Below are 13799 nucleotides of genomic sequence, written 5' to 3'. Positions count from 1 at the left end.
GAGTGGTAAATGAGCATTGGCTTCAATTTAAAGTTATCAGCTGCATTAGCCCCTAACAAGAGAGTCAGCCTGTTCTTTGAAGCCAGACATTGACTTCTCTCTAGCTATGAAAAGTCCTAGATAGTGTCTTCTTCCAATATAGGGCTGTTTTGTCTGCATTGAAAATCTGTTGTTTAGTGTAGCCATCTTCTTTAATTATCTTAGCTAGGTCTCTAGATAACTTGCGGCAGCTTCCGTATTAGCACTTGCTGCTTTACCTCACACTTTAATGGAGACAGCGTCTTTCCTTAAATCTCATGAACCAACCTCTGCTAGCTTCAGACTTTTCTTCTGCAGCTTCCTCACCTCTCTCAGCCTTTATAGAATTGAAGAGAGTTAGGACCTTGCTCTGGATTAGGCTTCGGTTTAAGGGAATGTTGTGGCTGGTTTGATCTTCTATACAGACCACTCAAACTTCCTCCGTATCGACAATAAGGCTGTTTTGCTTTCTTATCATTTGTGTGTTCACTAGAGTAGTGCTCTTAGTTTCCTTCAAGAACTTTTCCTTTGCGTTCGCAACTTTGCTAACTCACAAGAGGCCTAGCTTTCAGCCTGTCTCGGCTTTTGACATTCCTTCTTCACTGAGCTTAATTATTTCTAGCTTTTGATTTAAAGTGAGAGATACGTGACTTTTCCTTTCACTTCAACACTTATAGGCGATTGTACAATTATTAGTTGGCCTAATTACAATATTGTTGTGTCTCAGGGAATAGGGAGGCCCGAGGAGAGGGAGAGAGACAGTGGAACAGCCAGTTAACCTAATAGTCAGAACGCACAACATTTATCAGTTAAGTTTACCTTCTCATACGGGCGTGGTTTGTGGCACCCGAAAACAATTACAATAGTAACATCAAAGATCACTGATCATAGATCCTCATAACAAATCCAGTAATAATGAAAAAGCTTGAAATATGGCAAGAATTACCAAAATGTGACAAAGAGACACGAAATGAGCAAATGCCATTGGAAAAAATGACACCGATAGACTTGCTTGGTGCAGAGTTGCCGCACACCTTCAATTTGTGAAAAATGCAATATCTGTGAAGTGCAATAAAGCAAAGCACAATAAAACAAGGTATACTTATATACAGAAAGAAAAACTGGAGTGACCCAGTAGAGAATACCAGTGACCCAGGTAGAATAGTATGAGTAGAAGCACATAGGAGACCATGTGTAATTATATGTAGAAGCGTGAAGATTTCTGAATGGTTCCAGCAAAGAGCAAATTTAAAGATACTGTGAAGGATAAATTGGGAAAGGTAGATTATTCAGTTAGTTGTTCAACATCCACTGGTGCCCATTTTGTGCCAAGCCCTGTGCTGGGAGCTGGGTACAGAGTTGAGAAAGATAAGCCTAGCCCTCAGGGGGCTCAGTCTAGTGATTGTCCTTGATAATTTTTTCCTTTATCTTATTTCTCTTCCCTTACCCAGAGCTTTTGTTCCTCCATGTCAGAAAGAGAGAAGATCCCCTGTTGAGACAATGTTTAATAACTTTTCTTTGAAAGATACACATATTCAAGGAGCCAGTGTTTCTTCCACATTATAAAGCCCCTCCCATTTCCTGTGGTTTTTTCACAGATATCAGGGGTCTGACCAGTGCCTCGCAGCTGGAACAATTGAACAAACGATATTGGTACATTTGCCAGGATTTCACTGAATATAAATATACACATCAGCCGAACCGTTTTCCTGACCTCATGATGTGCTTACCTGAGATTCGCTATATTGCAGGTAACATTCTGGGTCCTGGGCTTCCAACCCTTCCTTGCTTTTCTTAACTTGTGAAGGGAATGAGGAAAGCAGTGTTTTCAGGATGCTGATGCCAGGCCTATCACCAGCTGAATAAAAGAGGTACTACCCCTGCCCTCAGAAAAATTATATTATAATGAGAAGTTTGTTTTTTCTTTGTAGGGAAGAGAATCTAACATTTCCTAAGCTCCTGTGATGTGCAGGGTCCTTTGTGACCTAATATCATTTAATCTCAATTTCTGCAGGACTGGTGGTTGGTGATATTATGGCCATTCTATGGATGGGGAAAGAAGCTCAGAGTTTCTCAAATTAACGTCATTTCCTGAATTATATACTTTAAAACGGTGGATTTTATGGCATGTGAACTAACTGTATCTCAATTATTTAATTGATTTTATTTCATAGAATTGCCTATAGGTTTTTGAGGATCTTTCATTAAAAGTGATATCTTTAAAATAATTCTCAAAAATCCTGTGTTCACAAAGGAATTTTTGTTTTAGTTGTTTTGTGGTCTTGACCCCTTTCTGAGCTTCTTGACATTTTAAATAGGTCCATTTCAACATGAAATCCTGGCTTTTGTTGTTGCTTTACTTCCATTTGGTAAAGATTCTTGTTTATAGTTATCTAGCACATACTGAGGGGCAGCTCAGAAATGTGACCTCTGGGCTGAGATTGTTCCTGTAAAATTCAGCAGTACAATTTTGAAGGAAAAAAATTTTCAGTCTGATAAAATCAAATTTTACTTTTTGGGTCACAAAATAGTCTAGGAGATGTGAACTGGACTTAAATAAACTATTGGAATTTTAGGAGTGTTTTGATAGTGTATGTCTCAGCATTTTTAAAACTATGTTCTACCAAGCAAGATATTAATCAGGTGCTCTGTGAAATACAGGTCAATAATTATATCCCACTCTCCCCCACAGAGCTGGGTTGTCAACACTGACAGCCCTTGGAATCACCTGGGAAGCTTTTAAAAAATATCCATTCTTGCGTTGCACCTCTGAAGATTCTGACTTAACTGATATGGAGTGGAGCCTGGTCATCAGTATTTAAAAAAAAAAATTGCCAGGTGACTGTAGGGTTCTGTCAGGGAGAAGAACTATAGCCTCATATTTACAAAGTATATTAGCATCCTGAGTGCTCTTAGAAGTCCTCCAATAAAAAAACCTGTTTTAACCCTGAATTTCTCAATTTATTTGCCCCTGTAAACCCCACCTCCTTTTTCCTTGCTACGTTTTATTAACCCATTATACTATTCTGAAGAGCAGTATTTTATAGAATGCTAGTTAAAGAAGCTACTAGGAAATGAAATAGGATATAAGTTTCTCATGTTATTTTCGCTCTAAGAGGACATCTAGGAATACCTTTCAGTTTCAGATTCCTCATCTGTAAAATGGGGATTAAAAAGTAAAATCTGTCATACAGAAATATTGTGAGAATTAAATGAGATAATGTATTTAAACACCTAGCACAGAGTTCAGTATTCTTTGGATAGTAGCAACAATTAGAGCTTGCACCATTACTGGACTCCCTAGGGCACCAAAATAGGTCTGGGTAATAGGATGTTAGCCCAGTCTGTTTTACCTTTGTAATACTCGTGGCACTTTCCTCACCCCAGTCACTAGAAAAGGCAGTGTTCTTTCACCAGCCCAAGAGGAGGCAAACACGCCCTTCTACTAGTGGCCACAGCTAACTCTTCTTTTTCTGCCTTTTCCCAGGAAAGATGGTGAATGTACCCCTGGAGCAGCTGCCCCTCCTCTTTAAGGTGGTGCTGCATTCCTGCAAGACAAGTGTGGGCAAGGAGTGACCTGTCCCCAGCACCCCTCCTCAGGCCAATGGCAAGGCCTGCGGTGGGCAGGACAGGCTCCGGAAGAAAGAGCCAGAGAGACCAAGATGGAGGCTCTGGAGCAGCCTTGCCAGTTGCCTCCATAGCAAAAGAGTTTTTGTTTGTTTGTCTTGTTTTTTTAACCTCATTTTTCTATATATTTATTTCACGACAGAGTTGAATGTATGGCCTTCAACATGATGCACATGCTTTTGTGTGAATGCAGCCAATGCATTTCCTTGCAGTTTACAGAATGTGAAGATGTTTAATGTTACAGTGTTGTCATTGTTTAGAGATAGTTCTTTTGTATTTTGAGGGAGAGGGTGGGATGGGGCTGAGATGACTATTTCCATAATATTGACAAAGATGACTACCTCAGTGGAAAGGGAGGGGTGTGACCAACCCTACTTTTTCCACATGTTCTCAGCAGATTCATACATTTGTCTGTCAGAGAGCAAACTGCCTTTTTCTAGCTACAGAATTACCAGGTAAGAGAGCACACCATAAAAGGGAAAGTGGTATTAGGAGGTTTACTAAGCAAAGTGGGTGAGACATTGGGAACAGGACAAGAGATGAGGATTTAGCTATCTCTTTTCTTTGGAAAGCATGAAAGCTGAGAGTCGGGCACAGTGACCAAATCTAAGTTAGGTGTCCTCCCTCCAGACGAGTCCTCAGGGAGAAGGGTTTCTTTTCTCACACCACACTGTGGGGCCTCCCCTCTCCACCATCCATACGACCACTACTAATTTCTGCCACTGTCACCTTTTCACCTAGGCAAAGCCCTAGTGGTAAGCTAATCCTTGGGATTTGCCTACCATCTCCCTTGGGGCTCACAGCTACCTAGTTTCCTTTTACTTTCCTTAGACTCATTGCCTCTCCCTTATAAAACTTGACTTCTTATTGGCCCTTTGAAAAAACAGGTGAGTTCAGAATGTCATGTCCAGAGTCCTGATGCCCACTACTGATTTACTCTCCTTTCACCTTCAAAGAGTAGTGGGACAAAGACCAGACTGCTAATAGCATAAACACTCCTCTTTTGGAGTTCCCTGTTTCTCTCCCCACCCCATCCCATTCCACCTCCAGATCTGAATCTAAAACTGCAGTCTCTTTTCCAAACAGCTGGAAGGATCATTCACCCGTCTGCTGACCAGAATTTTTGCCCCTACATTCTACTCCATGCTCTCCTAATCTCTCCCAAAATGAAACCAGGTTTCTTCAGAATAGTAAGCCCAAGACCCAGAGTGGCCCAGCTGCCCCTTAGAGTTATCCGTGGCCTGGCTGACCAAGGTATGGAGGGCTAGAGTCCAAAGCTCCTGGAAGGGAAGGGGGGCTTTAAACTACCTCGTGTTCCTAAAGGCCTGGCTGCCCCCTCTGCAGGTATGGCCTGGACCCCTTGTTCTTTCACTACCTGCCCCACCTAGTCCTGGGAAATGTTCCTTACCCTCTTGGCTTTGGCCAGTAGTCACACAAGGTCTGTCATGGAACTCTTTCAGGTGCTTTTCCCTTCTCTGCCTTACTACAACAGTTGTCCCTGCCTAAACGCACGTACCTCCCACAGCCAATGCAGCAGACAGGCCAGTTAGCTGGGTACATCCCTGGCTAAGCTTGAGGGGCCTACAGGACCTCCTTTTGCCTGTTTAGTCAAAGGCTGTTTGCTCTCTTCCCAGCTCAGCCTAGCACACTTACTCAGAGGGCCACAACATTGTGTGCATATCGGGTAGTCCGCGTCAGATTGTAATTTTTTCTTTCCGGTGAAATGTTACGGGTACCAGCAGAGTGATGAATTTATCCCTTGATGGATCTAAAACTCAGAGCATTACTTACCAATGCCGTTTCCCCATTTGCTCTGAGAAAGGAAAAAAAAAGAAGAGACGTGGTCCTCAGGAAAAGCGCCAACCAGAATGTTTTTCACATGTCAATGGGAAGATTTGTGTGTGTGTATTTGTTTATTTCTAAATTCACAATATTTTTGTTTTTCTGCTCTTTTATTTAACCAACTAGATCACACTCTTTGGCTACAGGTCAGACTCCGAGCCGCTTTCCTCAAGGTAGGGGAGGATACACATATCAGAGACCCCTTCTCCAGGACGGCTCTAATGTGCTGCATCTTTCTTTGCTAGACCTCCATCGGCCAAATTATTATTATTTTTTGAAATTGCTTTTCTCTTAAATTAAGCATTTTACTGGTTGGGTTGGGTATCAGAGGGAACTGCTCTCCATGAGGCAGCAACATGTCTCTTTAATAATGCAGCATTAAACACAGCAAGTTGTTAATTTGTGGAGTGGGGGAAAGGTTCTGCAAGTTGCCATTGTACAAATCCATTTTTACAAATGTTTGCAGCAGATTCCACAAGAACAAAGAGCCCATTCATTGCTGAGAGCCCTGCAGAATCTCTGAGCCAAGTGGCCTTGTGTTCTGAGCCGGAGCCTGACCTGTGGACCACCTTTAATGTCTTCTGCACCCAGTCCTTTTATGACGTGGGCTTTTTTTAAACAGGGTAAAGTGACTGTGTTGCGTCGCAAACTCAGGTATTATGAGAGGAAGGTAGGAGTGTAGCTAGCAGTGTGGAGACATTAGGTCAGCCACTAGATGTATTTGTGAATTCAGTTTGAAGGACACAGAGAAAGGTTGGAGGGGGAGGTTTGATGTGTTTATTTTTTGCCTTTCTTCCCATGATGTTTGGTTAACAGGTAGCCTTTTTGCTAGTGGAAAAGAAAAAAGTTGTGCATGTTGTCTGTAATTCCCCTCCCTTCTGTCCTCTCTCTGATCCCCTGCCACCAGCAGCACTCACTTTGAGTGAGAATTTTTCCACCATAAAAATATGACTCTGAAGGCTGTGTGGTAAAGGAGAATCCCACCTCATTGCACTGCACTGAAACGTACAAGCTATTCCCTTCCTTTCCCTTTGAATGTTTTCTTGACCCGAGACAGAAGTTTGGAATCTTGGAACTTCACCTACAACTCATGCTCTATGGCTCCTTTGTAGACTTTTGGAGTCTTTCACAAGGCTTGGTGGTCTTACCCTCAGTCTGGAGAAACTCCCCAGAACCTGTCTCAAAGCACTCCATCTGGCTCAGAGGATACCCAGCCCCCCAGCCAGGCCTGATCCTTAAGTGAGGTGGGCAAACCTCCAGGGACAGAAAGCAGCAGGCAAGAACCTCTGTCCTCTTCCCCAGATCCAGAGGAGGAGGGATAGAGGGAACTGAGGGGTCTCCATGGCATCATGACAGTCACCCTCTCCACAGCACCGTGCCTCTCACCTGCCACCCCTTGTCAGGGAAGAGAGTCCTGCCGTGGCCAGTATGTCACCAGGTCCTTAAAGCCCTGGGCTCTCTGAGCTGGCTGCCTTGCTCTACTGCCCATATCCTACCTTTGTTCTCAATTTACTGGGGAATGGGACAGACGGAGACAGACAGACAAACCCAGTATGGGCAACATCTAGGCCATGTCCAAGGTTGGCCAAAGTAAAGGGACTCTGGCCTCCCAGCAGGGCAGGAAGTTGAGCAGTGGTTCCAAGTCTTTAGCTCTGGGCCCCTGGTCTGTGTCTTTTTTTCCTTGTTGCTTTTTAAAATTTTGCAATTGTTTTAAGAAATCCAGTCTTTTAGACCAGCCCTTTTATTAAACTTTAAATTTTTCTTTGATTTTTTTAAAGTAAAAAAAAAAGAAAAAAAAATTAAAAAAAAAAAAAACTAAACAAAAACCCCACCACTCTTACTTTCCCCAACTTGATCCATGAGAGTCCCCCTGCACTCCCCTCTGCCTTTGCAGTTGATCATTCCTCCCTTTTCCCTCAGCTTGAAGCATCTATGTCCAGTGTCTGTGAAATGATGTTTTATCTGTGTCTCAGGATAAGAAATGGCAATCATTCCACCAGGTGCTGGAAACTGGTTAGCCTTGAGGCAAGGGTTTCTAGGACCACAGCTCAGGGATGTGTATTTAATTACAGGGTCCCCAGAAACCCCTCTCCTGGCTACCACAAGCAGCAGCTTCTTTTCTGGGCTTGGGAGCCAGACCTGGACTGTTTCCTCAGAGGCAGGGCCCCCAGAAAAGATCCTGGGGCTTCCTCTTTGGCCAGAGCTGGGCTCCCTTGAGACTTGAAGAATTCTGGCTGTCCTGCAACGTAAGCCGCAGTGACCCTGCCTCTACCGGCTCACAAGATGCCTGGTCCCTCTGCCTAATCCAGTCCTCATCTGGCCTCCCTTCTCTGGGCCTGCGGCCCTCAATGGGCCACAGCCTGCTCAGGAATCAGTTGCAGGCTCAAAGGGAAGCTGTGAATCAGGCCAGAGCTTGCTTCGAGCCCAAGAAAAAGGTTGTCTTAATGGTGGAGGCTAGTCTTCCAAATCCGAGAGCCAGCCCTGCCAGCCAAAGGATCATTTTTGCCCTTTGGTGACCATTGTTTTCTTTCTCTGAAATGTCTTATAATAGGTGATAATGTTGTTGACTCAAATTTCCATGAAAAAGAAAAAAAAAACAAAAAAACTACCTCTTGAGTGACATCCTGGTCTATTCCTCTCTGAGGAATCTTGTGGGAAAAGAATACTGTAGCTCCTGCTCTGTTTACATGTTTCTGTTGGGAAAGAAACCCCGCCTGCCCTGGGGTGTTGGTGTTTTTGTCTATGTTGCCATCCCAGGCCTGCGATAGGGGCTTGTGGCTGTGTTGTAATGTCTGGGCCATGTCTGGGGAGTCCTTCCCACCTGCCCAGCCAGGGACTAGCCACCCCCTTGAAGAGGCTTCCATTTCCTTCCTATGATCCAAGGCACAGGGAGCACCACCTCCCGTGACACCACCTTCAGGAGCTCTGGTGGCACGTGCATCCATGAGCCTACCCCTGGGCTACCTACCCGAGGCCCACCTCTACCCACAGTCCTGTATAGGAGTCGAGTAAACAGGATGTCTTTGAGCCCTTGTCCCCAAAGGGCCGGCCAAGGGCTGCCCGCCAACCTGGCTCCATCAATCCTGCATGACCAAGTGATAGTTGGCAGGCTCTGCTACCCAGGCCCTCTGCTACCTCCCACCCTGCCATCTGGCAAGGGATGGGCCCTTTTCTGTGAATTGACTACCTGTGGAAATGTGACCAATTAGTGTGAAATGCATGTTTAGCAAATGTTAGGTACTGTATTTGAACCAATAAATGTGAATCCTTCTGCACACGGCATCTGTTTGTGAAGCGTGTCTGGGGTTCCGAGGAGGGACGATGGGTTGTCCTTAGGAGCTGGGCGTGCCTTCAGACCAATTGCTTCTGCTTGTAGCTGATACTCGCCCACTTCCTGTTGCTGAGAGAGTCTGGCAGAGATCTCTCAGAACTGTTTGAATCAGTGCGCCAGTACTGACTGAGGTGCCTGCTCTGTGTGCCAGGCAGTGTGTCGGACCTTTTCACAAACCTGAACCTCCTTGAACTTCAAGAATTATTACCTCTATTTTGTAAATGAAGAAACTAAGGTTAAATGAGGGTAAGGGACTAACCAGCCAGAAAGTGGCACAACTAGAGGAACTGAGTCTAGCAGGGGAGGCAAACTCAGACCTTTGCAGTACAGTGGGATCAGGATTGTAATTAAGGAGGTATATGGGGATGTGTATGGGCGTTTATGTCATTGTGGTCCAACCAATTAATGCCTGCCCTTCCAGAAAATAGATGAGGTTTTCTAGAGGTGAGAAAATGGAGTCTCTGAGAGGTCATGGGACTCAGGAAGAGCTTCACAGGTAAGTGTTGAAGATAGGCCTTGAAGAAAGTCACCAGACAGAAAGAGGAGGATAGACCAAGTCAGAGGGGTCAACAACATGTTTGAAGACCCAGCTGTGAATCAAACATATGGAATATTCAGACATAACAGGGTTCTGCCATGGCAGGAATGGTGGCAGATGGGAGGTTTTTGCAAGAGTTGTGGCTGGAGAAGCACTTGGAGCCTTGAATGCCACATGCAGGAGTTAGAGGAAGGAAAACCATCTGCTAAATCTCAGGAAAGAGCTAAATCTCAGTGACAGCAGTGTGCTGGTGGGTGGCCTGCCTGTATGTCACTGTGGTCCAACCAGTTAATACCTGTTTTTCCAGAAAATAGATGAGGTTTTCTAGAGCTGAGAAAATGGAAGCTCTGAGAGGTCAAGGGACGTGCCCAAAGTCACACAGGAAGTGGCAGAGTCCTGACTTGAACCTAGATCTGCCCAACTGTCCTGTAATCCTGCTGTTCCTACGATCAGAGAAGTGGCGGAGTTTGGGTTGAGGGTTATTTGAAGACAGATAGGAAAGATGAAAGCTCAGTTTGGGAAGATAAAGGCTGAGGAGTCTGATCAAGTTTTGTTAAATCCCATGTGTGAAATGAGGGGAAGCCCAGCTGCCTTCCCATACCTCAGCCTTCTCCAGCACAAGGGACCAGAGAGCCCTTGAGGTTTGAAAGAGATGGTTTTAGAATAAAGGAAATGCTGCAGAACTAATTAGTAGATTCTTTTTTGCCCCACAAGAGGGAACAGATAAGACACAGAGGTGCAAGGAACATATTTGCTAAAAGCCTGGTAGTGAGTGCCAGGCTCTAGGATTGGTGTTTTACATGCCTTGGCTCCTGTAATCCTCGTAACAATTTTGCAAGGTATAGGTCTCAGCCCCACTTTACTCATAAGCAAATTGAGGCTCGAGGAAGTTAAGCCATTTGCCTAAAATGACACATGAGTAAGTGACAGAATTGGCTTTTGAATCCAGGTCTATCTGATACCAAAGTTACAACAGGCTTCCTCCCTTCTGGGCCTTAGCAACTCCAATAGTGCTGAATATGAATGTGTGGAGTTTGTAACAAAGCTCAGGAATGGCCTTTGGTTGAACTTTTTGCTATTAACAAAACAAAACTCAATTAAACTAATAAAGGATTAATTTCTATAAGAGGCGAATGAACAGACCCAAATTGATCTGAAAAGCAGTGCTGTCCCAAATATATGTAGAATGCTACAGACACCAAATTGTGGTTTCTCAGAACGTAGAGAACCCACAGGTGTCTCCATGGAAAGAGAAGTAGGAGTTCTACTGCCGAAAATCTGGGAAATACTGCACTCACTTTACCTTCCTCTTATTGGTTCGCAACCTTCGCTGGCATATTAAAGGCTTTGAGAAGTGCTACCTAAAGAAAACTTTAATTTTGTTTAGCTCAGGGTCTACCAAAAGTATTTGACCATGGACCATTCTTTCCTCCTGTTAAAATTCTGTTGGGACAGTGTTCCATGGAATAAAATTTAGGACACTGCTCTAAATTTATAAATTGCTACTTAACTAATGCTGAACTTTTGGTTTCTTTGAGTGCCAGGCAAAAACCTGGAAGTAAAGAATAATAAAGTAATTAACATATATAGAGCAAGGCTAAGTGCTGTGCTAATAAGCATTTTATGTGCATTTGATTACTGATTCCTCAACCCTATGAAGTTGATGCTATAATGATCCCCTTTTACAGGTAAGAAAACAAAGGCCCAGAAAGGGTAAGTAATGTGCCTAAGTTTACATAACTTGTATGTAACCTCAGGAATGAATAAAAACCAGCACTGATTGAGTGCCTTCTACTAGGATCTACAGAGACCCTTACTCTTATGCAAAACCTCTGAGGTAAGATTATCTCTATTTAACTGAGGAGGAAACAGGACATGCTGGCAGCTCTGGGTTGTCAGAATCTGAAGCCAGAAACCCCCAGAAATGGTGGGCAGGGGAGGGTGTTAGGATGAGGTTGGATGTGGCTACATGGAGCTCTCTCTGGGGGATCATTTTCCTCAGGCAGATTGTGTGACAGCATACACATCAACCAGAGGTCTCACCACCTGAGTTCTAATTCCAGCTCTTTCCTTTTCCAGTCATATGTGGCTTTGACCCAGATAGATACCTCTCTGATCCTCACTGTCCCTGTCAGATAAATGGAGTTGACGGTGCTTGTATCTTGGAGGTTTAAGGAGGATTCACTATAGGTGGTTCAAAGTAGGGGCTCAATGAAGTCAATCCATAAAAGGAAGCTGTGTGAGGGGAGCTGCAACCCCTCATACTCCAATAGCAGAAACCCAGAAAAGCCAGAAGCCCCCTCTCTGACTTGGCCTGGCTGCCCACTCAGGTTTTAGGTCCACAGTGGTAATCAGCCTCTCTCAGATCCTGTGGCAAAAGTGCCCAACTGTCAGACCCAGGGCTCTTGGAGTCTTGTTCCCTTGGCAACAAGTCTCACCATGGAGACCACAGCCCCATCCTTGCCCTCCCTGCAAGCTCCCTCTCCACAGACCTTCCCTATTCAACACCTAGTCCTAGGAGCAGTGTAGGAACTAAGGAAAGCTTCAAGGAGGCCCTTCCTCAGGCTGAGGACTTTGAGGCACAGCCAGGAAGAGAGGCAAAGGGAACTCCCATTTTTTGTGTCTATGCTTAGCAAGGTTCTGAGGGGTCTACATATGTGGCCCCATTTAGGTTGAAAGTCAGACACTCACCCTATTTTATGTAAGTGGAAACTGAGGCTCAAGGAGACAAGATGGACCAGCTCAAAGTCTCACAGCTGGTCAGTCTTGGATCGAGACTTGAATCCAGGGTTTCTGAACCAGGAACCCCTGCTTTCTCTGCAACTCCCCCTGCCACACTCACACACGCACACATACACACACACATTGTCAAGACACAGCCTCCAGCCTCAGTCTGGGGAGGGTTAGGTAGGTGGGTGAATCCCCTCTGCTCTAGGCCTCTGCTGGGAGCAGGAGCAGCAGTCCTTTGAGTTCTGGGCTGGCCTCTGGTAGCAGCAGCAGTGGAGGAACTGCACTATTTTAAGCCAGGGCCGGCAGGCCCCATGTGGGCACAGGGAGGGTGGCCTCGGGCCCTTGGCCAGCTTCCCGGAAGTCACCATGGCCTCCCTCCTCTCCCCTGAGCAGCTTTCTGAGGCAGTCACTTCCCTACAAACAGGAAGGAGGCTCTCAGGCCGAGACCTCCAGCCCCAGCTTCCTCCTCTTACACCCCCCACCCCGCAGTCTTCGCTAATACATGGGGGAGCCCACCAGCTCCAGGCCCTGATCAGTGTCCATTATCTGGGCTGTCTCTTAGCAGGTGGGTGGGAGGGGGTCTGGACTTCTGCTGCTTGGGCTGTCCCGGTTCACCCATTACAAGTCTAAGGCCTTCACTTGCCCAGGATCCTCACCCACGGCCTGATTTCTCCTATACATTCCCATTGAGGCTGGCCACTCTGAGCCAGAAGGAAGAGCAGAGGTATCCCCAGACTTGGTCCCACTCAAGGACCTTAGGGAGAGAGAAACTGGGACATTCCCAGAGAAAGACGGGGGCAAGAACTGATAGACACAGATTGACTGTGGCAGAGACAAAAGCAGAGAGAGAGACAGCTGCAAAGGGCTGGGGCCAGGAGGGCAGTGGGGTGTCTCTGAGTGGTTGCTCCTGACCACCTCCAAGCACAGGCTCTGTCTCAGGGCTGTGGGGGCCCACCGGCTGCATGGCTGAAGAGGAATGTGGGGAGCAAGGCTGGGTCACCCCTTGAGGGCCAAGCGTGTGCACTGTAAGATAAACTACCCCAGGAAGGGGGCCCCAGCTGCGGCTGCATGCTCCAGGAGCGTGGCGGAGAGGCCCAGGCCCAAGGCTGGAGCCCCATCCCTGCCAGACACCCATCTCCTGCATCTCCTTCTGAGGGTCTCCACCAGGCCTCACAGTCTAGAAGGTCTCAGGACCCTCAGCCTAGCCCTTGAGGGCATGCAGATTGCCATTCATAGAAGAGCAGGGCGCCCTGGGAACACCGCCAGCCACAGTCTCACTTCTCCAGCCCTGGCTGCAGCCCTGGCTCAGGTGAGGGGGCTGGGGGGGTGGTCTCTCAGCTGACCATGCAGAGCAGGGCTCCAGCAAAGCGGCACTGTCATGGAGCAGCTCAGAGCAGGACTGTGATTTGTCCCCATGTGCCTTTGCACACTCGTGCACGTGTGTGAGTCTATGTGCACATGTCCATGTGCTTACATTTCCATGTGTTGCCAGGAGCCCCACTCTGCCTCCACAAGTCCTTGCTCTCAGACTAGAAAAGTAGCCCCCAGAGGCACCTGGTCTCTCCCACCCTCACCAGGTGGTCCAGCCCCGAGAGCCATGAGGCAGAGGGAGAAGAGCAAGCAGGTCTTTTGCCGTCCCCCGGCCCCCCTCCCCACACTGCAGCTGAGGCTCCCGCCGGCCACGGCCTTGACCCGGCACTATGGACTTCTCTG

At 46.4% G+C, this 13799-nt stretch overlaps 1 protein-coding gene across 4 annotated transcripts in view; it reads left to right on the top strand.

Moving 5' to 3' along the window:
• Nucleotides 1–8762, top strand: part of NR6A1 (nuclear receptor subfamily 6 group A member 1) — a 217182-nt gene extending 208420 nt beyond the window's left edge. For 3 of the 4 annotated variants that reach the window (XM_082403313.1, XM_082403312.1, XM_082403315.1), the window contains 2 exons: nt 1617–1769; nt 3506–8762. In XM_082403313.1, coding sequence (XP_082259439.1) covers nt 1617–1769; nt 3506–3594 — 242 coding nt within the window. In that variant the 3' untranslated portion in view covers nt 3595–8762. Of the gene's footprint in view, nt 1–1616; nt 1770–2710 lie in introns of all 4 variants that reach the window. The other variant, XM_082403314.1, reaches the window with a different exon arrangement.
• The last annotated feature ends 5037 nt before the right edge of the window (nt 8763–13799 follow it).

The sequence above is a fragment of the Balaenoptera borealis genome (assembly GCF_965194805.1).
Source record: "Balaenoptera borealis genome assembly, chromosome: 8".
Lineage (NCBI taxonomy): Eukaryota > Metazoa > Chordata > Mammalia > Artiodactyla > Balaenopteridae > Balaenoptera > Balaenoptera borealis.
This window is presented reverse-complemented; position numbering and strand designations above follow the sequence as displayed.